Source organism: Pelecanus crispus, chromosome 10 (assembly GCF_030463565.1).
Source record: "Pelecanus crispus isolate bPelCri1 chromosome 10, bPelCri1.pri, whole genome shotgun sequence".
In the NCBI taxonomy this organism is placed as follows: Eukaryota; Metazoa; Chordata; class Aves; order Pelecaniformes; family Pelecanidae; genus Pelecanus; species Pelecanus crispus.
The window spans coordinates 6,524,152-6,545,620 of NC_134652.1; the positions used below are offsets into that span (position 1 = coordinate 6,524,152).

General features: G+C 39.2%; 1 protein-coding gene across 2 annotated transcripts in view; it reads right to left on the bottom strand.

Annotated features, from left to right (window-relative positions):
• Positions 1-15,346: 15,346 nt before the first annotated feature.
• Positions 15,347-21,469, bottom strand: part of WDR11 (WD repeat domain 11) — a 44,554-nt gene continuing 38,431 nt past the window's right edge. Inside the window, exons 25-29 of one of the 2 annotated variants that reach the window (XM_075717491.1) lie at positions 20,156-20,321; positions 19,151-19,248; positions 18,017-18,162; positions 17,066-17,145; positions 15,347-16,000 (exon numbers count right to left, since the gene is read on the bottom strand). In XM_075717491.1, the coding sequence (XP_075573606.1) occupies positions 15,843-16,000; positions 17,066-17,145; positions 18,017-18,162; positions 19,151-19,248; positions 20,156-20,321 (648 nt within the window). In that variant the 3' untranslated portion in view covers positions 15,347-15,842. Of the gene's footprint in view, positions 16,001-17,065; positions 17,146-18,016; positions 18,163-19,150; positions 19,249-20,155; positions 20,322-21,469 lie in introns of those variants that run through there. The other variant, XM_075717493.1, reaches the window with a different exon arrangement.

A 21,469-nucleotide genomic window follows, 5' to 3' on the forward strand; every position in this document is an offset into this window, starting at 1 on the left:
GTCAGTCTGAGCTGGCTTCCAACTAGACCTGCAAGTGAAAGATTCAGTAACACTCATTACTCAGAGCATCTTACCACCTCCTCAAAGTCCTGGGTGAACAAGTCCCAAGTGAGCACAGCTCCCAAGAGCCAAGAGAACACGGCCCCCAAAACCGTGGGGCAAGGGGGGACCTTTCCCCCCTCCCCGCGCTGCAGTGGGGCCAGCTCCAGCCAGCAGCCGCAGAAACCAGCCTCCCGCTGACCAGCGATGCCCTTACACACTGCCAGCCCCTGCTCTCTCAGGCAGACACCAAACAGGACCCCAGAGTGAATTAAAAGCTGGGAGGAAGCCAATTCAATAAGGACTACGAGCTCCATACATATAATAATTTCTTCAATCCCTAGATTCAGGGCGTGAGCATGAGCAGGTCCGTGCTTTAAAATAGAATTACTCACTGTGTAAAATAAATCATCTGTATTCAAAGAAAGCATTGGCCAATACTTACCTTCACGTTCATCACAAACCCTTCTTTTGTGAAGACATCACAAGTATGTGTCTTCAGGCTTTTCAGTATGTGCCTTCAGGCTTTTTGGTTCATTTTCATCCTGGTGAATTATGCTCTTTTCTGAGAAATGGTGTGAATGACACGCAAGGTACAAATATACCTTCCTTGGTCCCCAACCCCTATAATTCATGAGCCTGCAATACAAAAAGGGCAAGGAAATGAAGGGGCTCTGGAGAGGTCGGAGGATGGCACAAGCTCCTCGCAGATGCTGTCAGGGTAAAGGTGAGAGTCCTTTCGATACCAGCGGCATCACTGCCCTTGGTTTTCCTACCACTTTTGACCATGTTAGCTGAAGAACTGTATCTAGCAAGTGAGATGCTTTGCTGTAAGCACAAGAGCAGACCGCCCCGTACTTGTCATCCACCTAAAGCTCCACGGGGATACGCACATGGTTCGAACGAGACCATGTCCTTTGCGGAGCTGGGCCTCAACAATCAGCACCACTGTGGACTCTCATCACTAGCTTTGAATATTAGATGCTTCTACCAAATAATAAACTCATTTCTGTGTCGGCTTTCCAGCTGAAAATGCAGGGATTGCTTCCTGCTGAGCTAAAACTGCTCTGGGCTCCGAATTAGCGCACGCAGGGCTTTAAGCCCCGTGACAAGTCCGCATGTTGAAAGAGAAACTGTGCAGTTTGGTTTCCCTTCAAAGGGGATGCCATGAAGCCGATAGGAGCGTTCAGGGCATGATGCAAGAGTTACTGAGATTTAATAACAATAATAAAAGATTATTTCAGCATATCTGTTGTCCAAAACACACTGGTGCCTCTGGTCAGTTGTGCTCGCAGTACTTTCTAGTTTACTTAAGTATGCTAAAATCATACTAAAATTCACAGACAACAATTTGCTGCTCACCAGAAACACCCATACCAGAGGTACATATCTTTGAAAACCATCAGAGAGAACTTTTCCGGTGGTAAATTTTCTCTGTTCCTTTCTTCTTCCTACAGATACACACAAAAAATAAGCTACTGTGATCTCTGCTGGTACGCAGGAATGCTGCCAGCAGTTTACCGTGGATTACTGGCACAAGCATCCTCTGATCCGGCAGGTAACCGTGGCACCAGCTTACTTTTGCCACTTGAACACAGGACACACTTGCTGCAATTCCTGTGTGCGTCACATCTGCTCTCAGTATTTTCTAGAAAGTAAATCTCCCCTTTGTTGTACGTAAATAAGAGGCAATCCTTCGACACAGAAATAAACTGAACTGGACTTGACCACAACCAGCCACCAAATTTTAAAGCAAACCCTACCCTTCCTGCATTAGATGCAAAATAATGTGTTAAATCGTACTTATTAATGAATTTTCAAGCATTTCTTACTTGCCAGATCAAAACAGATATCAAGCGAGGTGCGGCCTCGTGTTTAATAGCAACCCTAGTGCCTACTTCTTACTGCCTTAGAAGAAAACTGGGTGCTCCCGATGTCCTCCTTCCCTTTGCAAACAGCCTGCGGCTGTTTAAAAATGGCACTAAAACCCATAACAGATCGCTCCCGCTTGGCTAGTGCCTTAGAGCTGCCACTCTTTAAAACCGAGTATAAGGAAAGAAAAACGCCAACCCTTTGGTTCACGCTATTTCACTCTGGAAGCGACCGTCCCCCCCGGCCCCTGCATTTGCTGATCTCTGCTGCCCTCTCCTGCAGGAGCTGGGAAGTCGCTTTTGAGGATTTTAATGAAGTAACCCGTTATTAAGGCTGGTCCTGGGGACTTGTTTAAACCCTGAGAGGATGGGGCAGAAGTTTTAGGATTAGGGAAAACTGAAGCTGAAGAGGGTGAGTGCTCATGACAGCTTAATGAATGGGGTAAGGGACAAAATAATAATAATCAAATAATATTATTTATAATAATAATAAATGAAATAATAAAAATAAATATATCCAGATATTGATGTGTGACATCCTCTGCTAGGGAGATATCCAGCAAGAGAATAGAAAATTTAGAAGTGGTAAACTTATCTGGTGTGTGTGTATAAGGAAGCAAACGCTCGGCTGCTCACACGACAAGCCGAGTAGCTGTATTTCTGCTTTGACTTCCTGCTTCAGTCAGAGTCAGGCTGAAGCCCAGAGCAGTGCCATTCCCTGGCCTCCAGGGCAGGCCAGTGCGTGGGAGCGGGTGCTTTGGGAAACTAAAGAAAGATAGATTTAGACTGGATATAAGGAAGACATTTTTTTACAGTGAGGGCGGTGAGGCACTGGAAGGGGTTGCCCAGAGAGGCGGTGGAGGCCCCATCCCCAGAACCATCCCAGGCCAGGCTGGACGGGGCTCTGAGCACCCTGGGCTGGTTAAAGCTGTCCCTGGCACTGCAGGGGCTGGGCTGGGGGGGCTCTGAAGGGCCCTTCCCACCCAAACCATTCTGTGATTCTATGCTCCGCTGTGCTGTGCTCCCCGTCGGGCAGCCACCACCCTGGAGATTCTCCAGCTACAGCTCAGAAACGAAGCAGCCCAGTCTTCACGCTGCCTTCAGGTGGTAGAAGATGAGTTCTGTAGCTCCTTCAGCTTATAGAAAAAAAAATGTCCACCTTATTCTGCATACAGAATCTGTGTACATCTCTCTCCTCTCCTGCAGAGTCTGATCTTCTCCTTTTTTCCTCCCCTCCAGTCTCAGCATTTCATCATTCACTGCCTTGGACTCTACATACTGTGGTTTTGGTTTGGGTGGGTTTGTTTTTTTTTTTTTTTTAATTCTGTCTACTTTTTCTGTTATTATTTAACTCATTCAGCATTTCTTTGAATAAAAACTGAGGAATACCAAGAACAAGATTGCCTATGGGATCAGCTTGGGATAGTAATTTGTAAGACTGATTTCACACTGCCCCTTGTGTTTGAAAGCTGAAGTCACATAAGATATTATCACAAAGCACTAGAATTTCACAGAAACACAAGCATTTTGAAAGTTCATCAAAAATGAAAATGTGGTGGAATGGGAAAGAGAAAAATGTACTTCGCAAATAATTCTGTGGCTGAGGGATTTGTCTGCAAAGCGGTCAGAAAGGACAAACAGATTGTTTCAGTTCAGTTCAAAGAATGTGTCTTGGCTTTTTGATGAGACGGTTGTGGCATAAAATAATAATAAACCCCCTACACATTGGCTTAGTCCTACTGGGAGAAAAAGCTGCTACCAGAAAACACCACATCCAGGACCGGGCAATCACTAACAAATTACTTTCCTGCTCTCTTTTCATATTAGCAAGGCTGCTTTTTCTTGCAATGCATTAATCTGCCTTTTAGCTTGCTTTTAATCAAAAACAGGCTTAACTTTGGAGAATGGAAAAAGAAATCAGATGCTGAGGTAAACCACAGACTAGAACTGGAAGAAACAGAAAGACAAGTCATTTTGGCTTGATAAGTATTTAAGAACTATTCTTCTAAAGCAAAGGGAGAAAGAAAACACTCCATTTTGTTCCAGTTTGGAAAAATGGCTATGCCTGCTTTCTTTTCCCAAATGTGAGAAGAATGAGCTGGTTTGTACAGTATTTTGCATGTGGCTGCTGCTATGTAGTTGTGTAACATATAAAAACAAAAAAAAACCCATGTTGATAGTTTGCAAAACAATCCTCTCAGATTGTGGAAATAGAACTTTTAGGTTGTCAGGAATTGAAAACCAAGCAAACAAGTACTCCAAATTAATCAGTTGTTCTACGTGCTAGAGAGGGATGGTATGCAAGCAACCAGAAATCAAGATAAAATGCTTCAATTAGCATAGATACCAGTTAAAATTTCAGATGCAAGAAAATTACTGAAATAAGAATATGGTGGGGTAGAAAAGACTCAGATATTTGCAACTTCATACCTTTTGTTTGTTTGTGTTTTGCGTTTTTTCCCTTTTAATGATTTCCAGCAACTAATGGTACACACCATGAATACCTGATCTATGCTACCTCCAATGCAAATGATTGCGTTGGCAACTTCAAATACAGGTGTTGCAAGTCAAATTTTGTAATTCAAAATAAAAACCAACCGCCTCACATATTTCTCTCTCCCCAGAGGTTTAAAATCAAGAGCGTGGTTTCGTGTCTGCACAGGCAACCTGAAGCCAGACTACCCTAACTCCAAACCCTCACATCTGCATTCAACTCTCTGTGCCTTAGTACGCACATGGTGAACCAGGCCAGGGAACTGATCCAGCAAAATGTTAATCTAAAAAAACCCAAAAAGACCTTATAACAAACAAAACCCATTATTTTCCAGCCAGTTCAGCTTCCAGACTTTTCTCATGACTGCCACGTACTCACCAGCACAAAGTGAGCAAGAACACGCAGAGAGGAGCATGGGTGCAAGGGAAGTGAACACGGGCACGAGAGCACATCATTCACTGATCCAGCTCACCAGGGTCGGTCTGAGCCCTGTGTTTGTGTGACTACATAGCTCCTAGCTGAGAGGACGGACAGTGCACACTCCTTTGTTCCTGAAAAAGACATTGGATATAGCCAAAGTACTGTAAAGATATGTGAGATTATTCACAGAATCATAGAATAGAATCATAGAATCGTTTAGGTTGGAAAAGACCTTTAAGATCATCCAGTCCAACTATTAACCTAACACTACTAAGTCCACCACTAAACCAATTAAGGGTAGAGTAATAATTAATTTCATGTTTCCTGGCTTGGTGGCTGGATTATTTTTTAATGCAATTAAAAACTAGGAATCGTTAAGGTTGGAAAGGATCTCTAAGATCATCAGTCCAACCATCAACCCAACACCACCATGCCCACTGAACCATGTCCCAAAGTGCCACGTCTACCCGTTTTTTGAACATCTCCAGGGATGGTGACTCCACCACCTCCCTGGGCAGCCTGTTCCAATGCTTGACCACTCTTTCTGTGAAGAAGCTTTTCCTAATATCCAATCTGAATCTCCCCTGACGCAGCTTGAGGCCATTTTCTCTCATCCTATTGCTGACTACTTGGGAGAAGAGCCCAACACCCACCTCACTACAAGCTCCTTTCAGGTAGTTGTAGGGAGAATTCAAAGAATTAAGAACAGAACAGAAAACGCTTTTGGGGGAATTGTCCTATCAGTCAAGGGTAAAAGGCTAATTAATAGTATTTATATTCAGGAGACCTGGCTTATCTCAACTTGTTCAGGAGAAACTGCAGTGTAATGACAGGGTGTTCTTGGCTCAGCAAGATGTGGATGCTCAGAGAAGCCGTTCTTCAGCACATGGCTTTGGGTTTAGGTTGAAACCCTTCCAACCAGGGTGGTTCTGCCAAGTCTCCTCTCTCCAGCCCAAAAGCATGTGCTAACAGCATCGCTCACAGCTCAGCCCTGTTTGTCTTCAGCCCCAAACTAGGGTGTGGAGCAACAGATACGTAGCAAGAGAAGCATCAAAAGCCACTGACCTCTTTAATTAGAAAAACCCTGCCTTGTCATACCAAGAGGCCAAGAAAAGACTGTCTGATTTTGTTTTCAGTCAGCGAAGGCCAAAAATAATTCAGAAGTTGTAAGGGTGCTTCTGATTATGAGGAAAGATCAAATTACTCTTAAAATATGAGCTTATGTTCATATGACCCTCGACATGCATAATTCTCTGCTTTCAAAGATACTTCCTCTGGCAGGACAAGGAGTGAAAATCCTGTGCAAAAAGGAGCATAAAGCTGCTGTATTCATAGCTGTGTACCAGTGCCCAGGATGCCTTTATCACCCAGAAATTAATGGCTTCTTCACAAGTATTTTCTCAGGCAAATGGAATTCTGTTAAAGTGGACAAATAACTTATTATTTATTAAACCTTATTTTCCACCCCCAAAGATCCCCAGTTGTTCTCCAAACAATAGGTCCATTGCTTTAATACATGTCCTCTTGTTCCCAGGGCCATTTTCTTCAGCAACAGAAAAGTGGCTGGTTACCAAACCACCAAGTAGTACACAAGGAAGAAGTTCAACTAGGAGCCACAGGAGAAAATTGATCAAGAAGATTGCATAAAATCTGTTCTGGAAAAAAAAAAATTATGAAAAGAGTTTCTTTTAGCCCAAATTCTGAGTTTTATGAAAACTTGCAAATCTACAGTGCAATGGACAGTGTAGAACTTGAGTGATGGAGTAAGTCAATGTGCTTTAAGAAGTCTGGTATTTTATAGCTGGAGGTTATGAGTCCTGAACCACCGTCTCTTGTATGTACAAAATTAAACACTGCAATAATGGCAGAGCAGTGTCCTCAGCAGAAACGGAGCATACCGAGGTGGGGAGAAGAACAAAGCAGCCAGTGGTGCTCCTGGGCAGAGCCAGGTTTGCATCTCCTCCTCCTCTTCCCCTTCATTTCCACGGCATAAGACTGGAGCTTTTATCGTCATAGCACCATGCCACAGCTTCGATTTCACTTAGGAGGTGGTTGCTTTGTTTCATTTACTGCTGCCATTTCTGTGCTTCTGGATCATGGCTTAGTAGTATGAAAGAAAGCAAAAAAAGCAAAAATGGGAGGGTAGCACAGAGGCAGAGCTAAGACAGAACAGCCTGTTCCCAGAGTCATTTTGCTGCCATTCATCTGTCCATAACTTCATACTTTGCTCTTCATCTGAAAAACAGCTTCTTTATAAAAAAAGGGAAAAGGGGAAAAAAAAAAAAGGAAAAAAAATTTCTCCCAAACATAAGAAAACAATATCAAAACCACAAAAAATCAAATGTTCAGAGGTGGAGTCCTGGGAACTGAGACTGGAAGGTAAGACCAACTTTTTGACATGGAGAATAAGGAGTACAAGAGCACAGTGATGTGATCAAAGCTGTGGTTTTGGAAAACGACACCTGCAGCAGCAATCTTGCTAGTTTTCCATAATGCAAGATAATGCTAGGGCTGAATAAGAGAAAAGAAAATCCAGTAAAGAGATACAGAGCCTGGAGAAGACGCATTATATGGAAACCATCAACGAAACTTCCTGACATAGCTTGGATGTAAAGACTAGATACTAGTCCTGCAAGTAATATAAAACACCAGATTAATTTCCTGCTTACATAAAGCATTACTAGAGACAGAAAGCAAAAAGGGTAAAATGAGATGTGTCTAAATAAGTGGCAGATGTAGAAACTTAGAAAAAGAAAACACGGGTAGTTGACAATCACTGTTATCTGGCATATTAAAAAATAAAATCTGTCTCAGTAGTAGAATACCCAGAGTATTTGGAAATGTGCTGAAATGAGTTAATATTTTATTTCCATTTAAGTCTTATGCCTTCAAACCTGCATGTGTTGTACTGCACTTTGCAGGGAAAATATGTTTGAAAGCTTGCTCTAACTCCCAGATGACGCAGCAAGCGTGTTATACAGATTGTCCGAGAGATCCAGCCGACGTGCTGGAGTGACACCTCACACCTCCTGTACGGACTGAAATTTGAGATGCCATGCCAGAATGAAGAAGAGAATCTGAAAGTCTTAATAGGCCAGCATACTGGAACAACCTTGAAGACAGCAACAGAAAAACATACTCAGAAGAGACAGGTATGTAGAAACATGGTAACCTTTGCCTTTATGTCGGTGAGCCTTGAGATCCTGCAATCATCAGTGATGAGAGAGCATCACTGCGAAAAGGCTAGCAGTTTCACCAAGGGGGATTATGAATATGATGCATTATACTACCAAGGAACAGTGATCTGTGAAGGTGTACGCTGTGTACATTTTTTTGAGTCATGATCTGTGACTGCTTGTTACAGGCTACTGTGAAATTTCATTCACAAACACTGGAAAAAATATTTTCAAAGGGGCATCAAAATAATATTATTCACGAGTCTACGGTTGGATTCAAAAAGCAGGCCTCACAGCAATGAAAGATTGACTCACTAGGGCCATAACTATGGAACAAATGTTTGAAAAAAAATGACCACTCACGGAAAAAAAGCACAAAGATGACCTTCTTTTTGCAAATGAAATATGTTGCCTGCAGCTTTTTATTAGTTACAGCAAGTGAAATAGGAGCCAGACAAGTCTAATATACCTCTATTATCTCCTGCTACTGTAAGGTGAAAAGCAATGACAAAACACTGCCTTTTTTTAAAGCACCTCTTAGCATCTGGTCTGAACGATATCTAATGCTATCACTCAATAACCCTCTGGAAAGCAGTCACTGAAATGGAGTTTGTCACTGGGAACCGCACAGAACTACAGTCATTATCTGCCAAATAAAGTAGCAGTGACAACGACATAGAAAAAAGTATTTTCAACTTACGGACCTGAATCCCAGAAAGAAAACCATTAAGTTGGGCCGATAAAGCCATTCTGAAGAAGTATTTAAATGCTCATGCCTTTACCACCTGCTGAGTTTGGAGCCTAGCAGGCAACCCTCGTTTTACCCCTAGCGACTGCTGCCCTGCTCATGAGCCGTTCCGTACCGCGGGTGATGGCAATCCCCTCCTATCAGCCACGATTCCTCCTGCTGCTGCTGCATTAATAGGTAAGGAGAAGAAAATAGGAAAGTGAAGGGGGAAGTTTAACCTATGAATTTCCATGAATACCACGGAAATAAACCTAGTATCACGTAACTGGTTATCTCAGGCTTTCAAGCCTGAAATCAAACTCCAACGTCCCTTAGAATCATAGAACCATAGAATCGTTTAGGTTGGAAAAGACCTTTAAGATCATCCAGTCCAACCATTAACCCACACTACCAAGTCTACTCTAAGCCAATCAAGGGCAGACTAGACTAAACCATGTCCCAAAGTGCCACATCTACCCGTTTTTTGAACGCTTCCAGGGATGGTGACTCCACCACCTCTCTGGGCAGCCTGTTCCAATTCTTGACCACCCTTTCCGTAATGAAATTTTTCCTAATATCCAACCTAAACCTCCCCTGGCGCAGCTTAAGCCCATTTCCTCTCGTCCTATCGCTAACTACTTGGGAGAAGAGACCAACACCCACCTCGCTACACCCTCCTTTCAGGTAGTTGTAGAGAGCGATAAGGTCTCCCCTCAGCCTCCTCTTTTCCAGACTAAACAACCCCAGTTCCCTCAGCCGCTCCCCATCAGCCCTGTGCTCCAGACCCTTCACCAGCTTCGTTGCCCTTCTCTGGACACGCTCCAGCACCTCAATGTCTTTCTTGTAGTGAGGGGCCCAAAACTGGACACAGCATTCCAGGTGCGGCCTCACCAGCGCCGAGTGCAGGCACAGGGGGACACCGCTTACCTTCTGTAATTGCATTTTGAATCTGTTAGCTGGCTCCCTTCTCTGGGTAAACATGTTCTTCCTTTTCTTCCAGAATTATTGTGTCCAAGCTGGAAAGCCATCTGACACAAAACAAATTAATAGCAAGTTAAACGCAAATAAATCTAGACTATTCAAAGAATTAAAAAAAAAAAAAAAATTCTAGATGCTGTAGTTAAGATACATGTACATGTTTTCTATTGCTATTCTGCCAGAGCAGATGGAATCAGATGGATGAGTTGTAACCCCCGCAATAAGGTGTACCTACAAGCTACACCAATATGTTACATTTTACCCTTTTCAGTATTTCGCATCTTTCCATTCCCAACTCATTACAACGTAATTTGTTCAGATGGACTGAGGAAACAGCAAAATAACAGAGACCTCTGAAAAGGTCAATGTTCTCTATTACAGAAGGTTGGAAGCCTTCTGGTAGTTGATTATTTAAAACAGACTGTATGTATGCACTTCCAGTCTCTCTTCATTGTTTGCTATTGTTAAAATTTGCAGGAAGCAAATTAGTGCCTTCCATTTAAATTGTCAGCATGTACTTTCATAGGATCTCTTAATTCACTACACATAATAAATACTTGTCAGAAGCAAGGCATTTTTGAAAAGGTAGACCTCGTCTTTAGATCAAAGGAGAAAAATACAGTACTTTGCACATGGACAGCAAAGTTTAACTATATCTATTGCCAGCATCTTCCCACCCTTTAGAGGAGCAAGTTTCAGATCCGCAAAAGAAAGCTTGTATATGGGTTCCACAGAAAATAACTTCAGCGTGTCCAAATCCACCAGTCTGCTTCAAAGAAAATTAATTTCAGATCTTATTAAGGTCTTCCTTCTCCCTTTGAATCAACAGGTGTAGACAAAACCCAGTTTGCCTGTGGGGCAATTTCCCATTTCTATGAGATCCCACCTACACAAAGCAACATATGACATGACAGCAACTCATGCAAGTAGGTATGAAGTTGGGAAAGGCTCTGAATTATTTTTGTAGCTTCTTTTTGGGAAATGAACGTATACTGACTTTGCCATTTCATTTTTTTAGTACCACAGCCTTTGGAGAGATGAGCACACAGTTCTGCGGAACCTCTTTATTTATAATAATCCTGTATTAAATCTGTCACTTTGAAGCAAAATGCTTATGCCTTGTGTATCTGCAAATGCATCATCAGCATCCATCCCCTGATTTTATTTCACCATTCTTCCATTCCTACATTTTAATACAAGCCTTTTAAAACACTCCTTTCCCCAGACATTAAGAAAAAGGACTTTCTAAGATTTTTTCATCTCCAGTTCAATTTAAGAATTGTCAAGTTCTCCTCCCTTCCCAATTCCTGTGAGTTTTTCTCATTCTGCTTGCAAACTTATGCTGAGCTTTGGTACCTGTCGCCACCTGCCTTCATTGAACAAGGAGGCAGAGACGTCTTTCTACAGCATCGCCTCTGTGCAGTAAATGGCTGTGATATTCTCTCACTTATTAATATAGCTCAATGCGTGAAAAATTTTGATAAGGCCTAAGCACAACCCATTCAATCCTACTTGTTTTTCTCCTCTCTGATTTTTCTGACAATACTGGAATTTTCAGGGCCAGTTTTCACTGGTCCTCATACAGCAGAATGATGAAACTAAGACATGCCATCTTAAGGAAACTACATTACATGCCAATGCTTTCTAATCTTGGCTCTTTCCGTCTTAATTCTCCTTAACATTGCTGCCTGCCAGCAAAACCAGAGATACTGAGAAACTATCACAGCTGTGGCTCCTATCTTCAGAGTTTAAGTAGGAACTGAACAACTTACTGCCAAGAAGTCCCAATTCAAAAATACAAATGGGTCCATATCAGCCACATTAAAGAATTTTATGCCACTACTTAGATCGATGGATACAAAATTTTTACCCTGAACTCATTAATGAATTCTCTTACCAGGTTCATGTTAACATCAAAGTTGTGCTGAATTCTTCTCAGAAAGTAATAAATAAATTTTTTTTTTTTTAAAAAAAAGCCCTTACTCTTTGCCAAGCTGTTATTATTTTACTGCTCACCAGCAATTACATTTTCAGTTGGGCTTTTAGAATACAATTTTGGGCAGCTAGTGATCACCCAAACCAATCCCATTTCCTATTAAAGAATCTGTGATCGTCCTTGTTTTCTGTCTCTAAAGTCAGCTGCTGCAAAACATCATCTCTTCGATTATTTACTCAGACACTGAACACATCAACATTCTGGACCAGGTTTCCTTGATGTATAATATATGCCTCTATCTGGCTGCGAAGCCTCCAAATTGGCAGACTGTTTGCATTTTAATGAGAGTAAATTATAAGTAATTTGCAATATAGTGCTAATCATTTTTACACTGCAACAAAATAATTCATTTTGTCATTTTCCATAGATTATTTGCCCTGAATCAAATATATGTATATGTGTATGTATATATATATACACAATATGTAATTACATTTTTGGAGAAGTATTTCAGAAACTGATCCAAGCTAGGCAGTTTTAGACATTGTTAATCAATACAATTGATTTACAGAGGCTGACTTTATTGAGGCACGCCATGCTCTAATTAAAACTCTAATTAGGGCTTGCTTATACTGAAACTAAGCTCCTAGACTATTTTCTAGACTTTCTACTTACAGCAAGAACAAGTACGTCCATTATCATAAAACTGAAATAATTTGGACTTACTTTAAGAATCACATCAGGAATTGAAAAAAATAACCCCACTTTGATAATTAAGTACTACCGCAAAAGTCCCGTGATAATATTTACCATAAGCTTCTCTCAGGTTGTAAAACCACTGGTTGAATGTGAGAACACCGATCTAGAAAGAAAATCTCTGCAGGACTGAATGAGCATGAAGACAACTTATGCATCCCTGTAGACTCAGTTGTATGCATGGTTTTTTTGTTGATCATACAAATCCAAAATGATTCATATAATATAATGAAAGGGATAACCACCACTAGTTAAGCTACCTAGACAACCCAAATGTCAAAAAACCTCCTTATTTATGGACAAAGGTCCTGGCCTTTTGCAAATGAATCTTAAAATAGCTACCAAATAATCTGCTCTGATAATGAAACATCATTCTTATATTAATTAATGTAAGATTCATGTTCAAAGACAGATCAATAAAGAATCTCTGTACATTGGCTTGCAAACCCAATTCCTCTACTGCTTCTTTGTTGCCAAGAACGGTCAAACACAGGCTGCAGAATTGTGGCAACACTTCGCTCTTGACGGAAGTTTCAAAATGCAAAACCTGGCAAATACAGATTATAAACCTCAGGGGCTACTTGAACTATTCACAGTGGTTTGAGGAAGGAATTCTCAAATGGATTTAAAGGTGTAAAATCATATTTATTGGTAGCTTTTTAGAAATAAATTCAGTTCACTTTCTTTGTATGTTCCAGCTCTCAGGCTTGTCCTTCAAACGTACAAGTGAGAAGCTTCTCACATTTCATTCTGTACAAGACAATTATACATCAGATGGTTATCGGTATTTTTTTTAAACAACTTCTAAGCCAAAGTGACAAAAGCATCCTAAGAGCCAAGAAGAAAGTTATGGGAACTAGGAAGGAAGCAAAGAAGGCTTCACTGACACGGATCTCAGCATTGCTGAATGCATTTCATATTTTTGACACGTTGATTACCTACACTGCTGTAAGTGCTCCTGCCTCCTAGACAAAACCAAGATGTGCAACGCTCGCTGGCATCAGCCGAGAAGCAAGGAAAAGTCTTGTATTATCATCTGCGGGGCAGCATGAAAACAGAAAGGATGTGGGTTTCTTTCATCACTTATTTCCATGCTTTTAAAAAATCAGAAAGTGCAGGCAATGTCCCACTCTAATTTAACCTGTACAAATTTTATGTTTGCTAGTAGAGGTTGGGAATTAATACTACTCAAACCCAACATTTCATTAGTAGTAATACAGAAAATGTGACTAATATGTACAAAGGATAATCACTTCCTCTACTAAAACCAGCCCTGAGCATTGTGCCGGTCCAGAAGGAAAAATACAACAATTACACAATTAGAGTTCAATCCCAGTGCAACAGGTGACATTTTTGTATTAAATAAAGACACACAGAGATTTTAAAAGTTTGTTTTTATTATTGTAGCATTATTATCTAAATAAACTTTTCAATTACTTTTACACTCTATTTTCACCATAAAGGTTTCAATAGCGAATGCCACACTATTCTGTAACCTTCACACTTAAAAGTATATAGAAACATTCGGTATTAAAAGGCCTTTGCAATGTGTTTCTTTTAAAAACATTAGATTTATAAATCCGAGTTATATTAAAGGAGATTTTTTTCCAGAGACCCACGGACAAACAATTCTACATGACCTGTCAAAGAACAAGTTTGGGCGTGCTTACATTAACTCTGTAGCATCCTTGTCCATGAGTATTGCTACCAAAAACAAGAGTAGGAATTGAGGAGTGTTGTAGTAGTCAGTGTGAGCCAGAATTTAGCCCATTGTTAGTGACAGTTAACTTTGCTCAACTCTGTCGCTCACCAGTTAAAGCTTAAGGCATATTTCATTGTATACTTATTTTCCCACACTAAAGTAACTATATAAAGGTTTTTTGTAATACATTAAACAGAAAGCATTTTATAGTGTAGGTAAGATGTGGCAAGAAGAAATAAGATACATTGTACTTAAAACATTTTTCTATTTCTAGCAATGAAACTCACATTTTCAATTTGTATAAAAAAAATCATTATTGAAAAGCCTAACATTTCAGTATCAGAAAATAGCACATCAGAAATGCTATTTTAGATTTGAATTAAAAGGTTTATGAAGTTAAAGAGATGTCCCGAAGCTGATGCTCCTCTAGGAAGGAGTGTAGAATATGCATCCACAAATACTTGAACATAAGGAGAATCCAACACACTATTACTTTGAGTAGACAAGCCATGAATTACATTCAAACGAGAACTTTTACACGACACAATTCTTTTCACTACTGTGTATTAAACTTCAGTAGCTCCAACAACTTGGTAAAAAGAGTAATTTTATTTTTTAGCCAAGACTAATTTTCACATGCCACAGTCTTCAATCTGCAGGGGATATTTAACATCGGTAACCACTCCCCAGCTGTAAAATTTCTCAGTCAATCACAAATAAATAGAAAAGATACATCTGACATAAGAATCAATAATGGAAAAAAAAGTACTTAAATACTGAAATACTGGCACAAAAATGAGAAAAAGACATTATGGATGGCATCCTTAAGTATCTGGCCCGTAAGATGTGTTAGCATAAAAAGTATCTAAATAAAAAGCCAACATTTTGGCTTTGCACAATGTTTTTTCTATGTATTGTTAATCATACATCCAAAAAAACAAACAAAACAATAACCGTGGAGACAGCGCTAGCAATCTCCTGAATATTCTGCAGGAGCCTACCGTGCTGCTTTGGAGGTAGGATCTTCTCCCATCTTTTGATCCCATGAACCAGTCAACACAAGGCAGAATTTAGTTCCTAAGGTGTGCAGGGAGTGCACGCTTAAGAACAACATGGACCGTAACAATACCGTAATTGAAAAAAAAGGACATTTCATGGATTTTTGGAATGTTAGGAGACTTTCATAAGTAAACCTGTTAAAGATTCCATTCCAGACAGTTATGAAAATGACAATACAGTAACAGATTTAAAATAACAGTAATATTAAATGGAAAAATTGGATTGAGAAAACACGATGTTCCTGGAAAAAAAAGTGTTTTGCGATCTATATTTATTCTTTAAATATATTTATATTTTTATAGTACAGACTGAATCATTTATACATATAAATATAACAGTAGCGAAGAACTATAAAGATTTGATTTTTAGAAGTAAATGGAGTAGACTTTTACACAGCTATAGAACTCTTTCAGCACATTTTAAAATTTGATTTCTGCTACAGTTGAAAAAGTTGGAAATACTCTTGTAAAATCTTATCATAGGCTTCTTTCCCCTCTTGTGAAAGTGAAGACTATTTTAACATAAGAATAAACATAAAACAGTTCTTAATCTTGCCTCCATACACATTTAACAATATTTGCTCAAATCACACGTATCAGCTATTACAGTGATTCAAGAGAAAAATGTATTTTCACACAGTGGAATGTCAGTCTGATAGACAACCCAAATCTCCTCATAAAGTTTTTACTCTTGTGTCACTTCCTCTTTAGACTGTTTGAGCTCCATCAGTAACTCTTTACCAGTTTCTCCCGCTTTTGAGGCAAAGAGAATAGCTCCCTGTTTAAAGCCCAGGAGCTTCAAGCTTCTGGCATAATCTGTATATACAGCATGGATCAATTTATGTAAACGAAGCATTAAGGAAAACACAAATGAATAGCAAAATGAAAAAACTCAGAATCTTTTTTTCTTTCTCCTCACTCCTTAGCTCTCCCAAGCTGAAAATGCTGAACATTGCTGCCAGTTGTGCTAATCCAGTATTTTTCAGCACAAAGACAGACAAAAAAGTTGCTTTAAATTCTACTGTTGAATGCATATTAGCATTTATCAGGCAATATGCAAAGTGCTATAAACTAAAACAGATACATTTCAGATACACATAAGTACCTACCATAATACCATGTCATAACTTGCAAAAGAAATTAAGAAATTCTAAGGTCATACTACAAGATTTGTTCGTTAATTAGAACTGGAGTTATCCACATGACTTAGCAGTGGCTTTTTTAATTTACAAGCTGACATCAGTGATGACTCCATAAAACACAACCAGGTCTTGTTTACATATGTATTATTATTTATTGTGTATAATACAAAAGTTAGAGCAACTGTTCCGAGTTTTCAGAACACCAGGTTAGATGTGCAGACTGTGCTGACCAATACTTTAGATACCTTTTAAAATATTTACTACATTTTCGCCTCATCTGATCTTGACCTTTCATTTTCTTTGTTTTCACAGTCTCAAAACTGACTGTTTCATCTAAAGATGTCAATCACTAAAACAGCGTGCGAGTATATAGAGGGGTTCAATGCAGGGTTTTTTCCCCTTAGATACAGTATTTAAAAGATAACTGAACCAGTGCTTTCACTACACAGTCTGCAGTAATAATTTCAAAGTTCTGCAAAGAACATTTTATCATCTGTTCTTTTCTCTCCTATGTTTATTTTTTTCACTTTTAGTTTGTCTTCCAGTTCCACTGGCCTCACAGATCATCAGGAAGAGGCAATGTTACAGATTTATGCAAATGACTCCTTTTCACTCATTTTCTCATACTTCCTTCAAACTACACAACCTGGAAAATATAAATAGGAACCCCTATTCCTGCGTAGACTAGTTCATCTAACATCGGCTCACACATACTCACTGTGTGTGAGTACACAGGTGCAAAAACAGGATTTCAGAAAAAGGATATTTGTATCATCATTAACTTCAAATGCCCCATACTTCAGACAAGCTTCAACAAATAAAGCCGCTCTATCGAAGTACCTCATACTGTTAAATGGGGGGAAAGAAAAACAAAAAAACCAAAAAAACAACAAAAAAAAAGAAGAGAGAATAATTTGTTAGGACAGGAAAACAGAAAAGTATTCCAGGACATTGCATCAAAACACTTGATCAAAACACTTTCTAAAGTTTTGTAGCTAGGTCTGGAGCGGCAAATCTCTTCTGCACTGAGGGCTGAACAAGGCTTCCGAACATCGCCAAGGTTAAACAGCGTCACCGTTTAGCTGCCACTATGGCACATAATCACGCTCTCACATCACACACTGCTCTCGGTTTCCAATGTTGCTCTACCTTGCTCTCTGCGCCTTCACGCTTCGTAGGCCTCGAGCGTTCACTACATCATGACGGCACTGAGTGCTTTCCACATGGCAGCGAATGCTGCGACCCTGCTCCCAGGCAGTATGTAGGAACAGGTCACACTGTTCCCACATACTGCCTCGGACCCCTCTCGCACCCGTTAGCCTGGCACTGCCCTCTCCCCAGGCTTCTTACATCCCCCCTTCTTCCTTGCACTCAAAGAACTGACATTTGATGAAAAGTTTTTGAAAGATCAAGGCTTAACTTACTCAGAAATAATCATAGTTACTATGAATTGTTACTACTTGGTCAATGGGTGCTAGCAATCTTAAAGCCTGCAGTAAACTTAAGTGCCAGTATATTTCCTGAAATTGCAACAAAATCATCAGTTCCAGCACAAAGAAATGACACACTGCTGAGGTTAAAGTTAAAAGAAAAACATGCCAAAATAGAAACAAATGTCAGAAATTAAACTGCACACCTCCTTGACTTCTAAGTCACAAATGCTTAAATAACAAGTTTCGGACAAGGCAGAATACAGATTGTGTTGTTTCAGCTTTACCTGTGCAACATCTCCGCAACTTTTGTAAAGCATCCAAGTGACAAGAGGACAAGAATGGCTTTGGACTTCTGGTTGACTTGTGGAGAGCAGAGGTGATCGACCCAACGCTTTAACACATCAGCACACTCCTCTGAGTTCAAACGAACCTTTAAGAGATGGGAAAGCCAGTTGTGAATTCTCAGCTGATCACTAAAGAGAGCATTGTGCTTCAGTTTTTTCAGTGAGAAACTTTGGACAGAAGTAAAAGCATCTGAAATTACCAACTTTATTATAAAAAGTACACTAATACCTTGATCGAATACAATATAAAGAGAAAGAAGAAATACATAGATATAAAAAAAAAACCCACTCTGGTCACTCCACAGTTACATGTGATTAACATTATTTTTCCACAAGGCTTTACTAAAACCTCAAGTATCAAGCAGTTAGAAATCTTTATCCTTTGCTGAAAACTTAAGGACAAAACACCTTTATTTTCCTTAAGAGTGGGATTCATCCATTTAGCAAATCCGAGTATGACTTTTCTCATACTTTCTGCAGGAAACATAACAGCAACTTTTCTTGGAGACACTGAAAGATCATCCTTACTGACTCCTGTCCATTATAATATGGAGAATTAATGCTGTGTCTAGGTACTTTTACTGTAATAATGTCTGCATACCAAAACACAAGTTGATGCAAATTTATGTGGTTGGTGCTAACTTTAAAATCAGCACACAAGCTACATAGAGCTTAGCACAAAGTCACTCAATCACCCAAATACTTACCACTTCCAGGAATGTTTTTTTCTAGTTTATTATGAACTCTGTACTGCTGCAGCTATATGCAACTTCACAAATCACTGCTCAAAAAATAGACACTTGAGTATTTTAACCATTTTTAGGCCCCAGTCCTGTCATTTGGATGACCAGGGCAGACCTTTGCAGTCAAAAGGCTGAAGAAGAACCTGTCAACACTGATTGCGTGAACTGGCTTGTTCTAGCTTAACACATGGAAAGAACTGATAATGGTATTTCAAATTGGTGTTTCAGTTTTTTAACTTTAGAGAACTTTAGCACCCTCATCACCCTTCATACCTACATACACTAAGTAGGTCAGTTATGTTGGCAAACTGAAAACTGACAAATTACCTACCTTTGCAAGCCATGCTGCACGATTCCATTCGCCGTAAGTTTGCAAGTAACGACAGGCATCAGCAGCCTTATCGATCAGACACAGTAACTGTACACCCTCTGGAAAATAAAAAGCACACTATATAATAAGTTAAGGGAAAAAAGAGGTGCTATGTAAGTGTGAGAAGATCATTCATCCCCAGAAAAAGGATCTCTCTTATATCCTTCTTAGCATATGAAGATGTTGAAAAACCCTTCTACCACCTGGCTCCATAATACCTGGGTGTCAGTTATCATATCTACTCCCTGGGCTATAGTGCTTAGACGGACCTCACAAAGCTCTCATCTTTCTTTGCCCTAAATACAAATGACAAGGAGTTCACTGGACTTCTCATCGTAAAGAGATAATGATCTTTGTAAGTCAAATACACAGATTTCATAAATAATCCTTTATTTTAATTTAACGTTGTCCATAGTGTAATTATTAACAGTGAAGTGTTAATTGTCCACAGAGTGGAAAGTATTTTTTCCAGGCAAGTACAGACATTTGTACTTTCTCTGCATGTCTTTTGAATATTTCAGTCAATCATCATCTTGTGAACATCTCCTGCATTAAGCAAAATTAACATGTACATATAAGAAAATACACTTTTTGAAACAAGCTCTGAACTGGAAAGGAAACTAAGTCTGTATTTCAACTTCAGTAATAAGAAACCATTTTTTTATTAACGCTTTAATTAGGAAAGTGGAAAATGCATAGCTTTATGTGCTCAGCCTCTTTTAGTACAAACAATTGCTAAGAGAATTACTCCAGAAATATGTTTTCCAATGAAAAGGAATCAAAACAAGTTGAGCTTTATAACTGAGTTACTGATCATCTTTGTTATCTACTGTAGACAGTGCATACTATAACATATGCAACATATAAGATCTACTACAATTTTCTGCTCTCCCATCTCCATCAGCAGCCTTAATAAGATCACAATTACTAGCTAACAAGCAAACATAAAATTAAATCATGTTTTACCTGCGAGCTTTCCATTGGCTATCATGTTGGTTGCTACCAGTTTAATGGTACTTTGAGATGGACCTGATGAGGTGACAGTTGTGACCAAGCAAGCTTTGAGTGAATCGCAGTAATAACGTGCATTCTCTGAACTTGTTTCTAACAATAGTTGCACTGCTCTGTCAGTCTGGCAAGAGTGAAAAATACAAATTTTATCACAACGTATTCACTTTTAAACAAAAGTCTTTACATTTTTTACTCTTTTTAAGACATGGAACAAATAACAATGAAGTTATTCTAAAATAGACTACAAAAATATCTACCAGCATAGTAATAATTAAGGTTCTATTTCAGTAAAATACCTGTAGTAAGGATAGCATTTAAACATCCATCATGAATATAACGTTTAATCACAGCCTAAAGTTTCTAGAAGCCAAAGAAAAGTTTAATTCAGGACACGTATTTCCTTGTTTACATAGTCTTTTGCAGAGTTATAAAAGAAGAGAAGCATTTAAAATAAGCAGAGAAGAAATAAAATGCAGAAACTGGCCAGGATCTCAAGGACTGATTAAATACCTGATATTTTAAAACAAAGGTAGAATTCATCCATTTAAAAGGTTAGCCACAGCTGAGCACCTAACTAGTGGGGCTCATTACACTGGCTGCGGACACCTCTCTCCAAATTCAATGAATTACTGCAGGCATGTCATCTCTGCCTGTTATTAAAATGATATGCCTAACTTTTACAGAGGTTAATTTGGAGAGGTCAGTCAAGCTGATGGCTTAGGTAATTACAGAAATAATGAAAAGCCACATTAAATACATATTAAAATACAGCAATTCAATAAACTGGTACTTTTAAACTTCTACAAACTGGCATTTTAAACAGACTGTCAACAGACTAAATATTTCTGGCATCTTTTACTGGTAACATTTGTTGACATGCTCAAACGCACACTGGCATAGACATCATTTAAGTTTGAGCTAGTAACACCAAAGTTATTTTTGGAAATGGATGCAGCACAACTGCATTAGTAGGGAACAGCTCATGATATATACTGTACAAATGCAACAATATTCTTATCAGTGAGCAGCTCTGTACAATGTTTCATTGCTCAGTACGGATCTGCCAAAAGCTTAGACATGTCCTTTGTTACCTAAAACGAGTACTAATTGCAGACTGAGTTATCCTAAAGATGTTGTTTTTAAGATATTTCTGGAAAACTCAAAATGTAATTTTTCTTTTCTAAGTCACCATATGGAAAGAAAGATTTTTATAGGGTTCCCAGAAAAATGATACATTCTGAATCAGATAATACCAAACATTACCATATA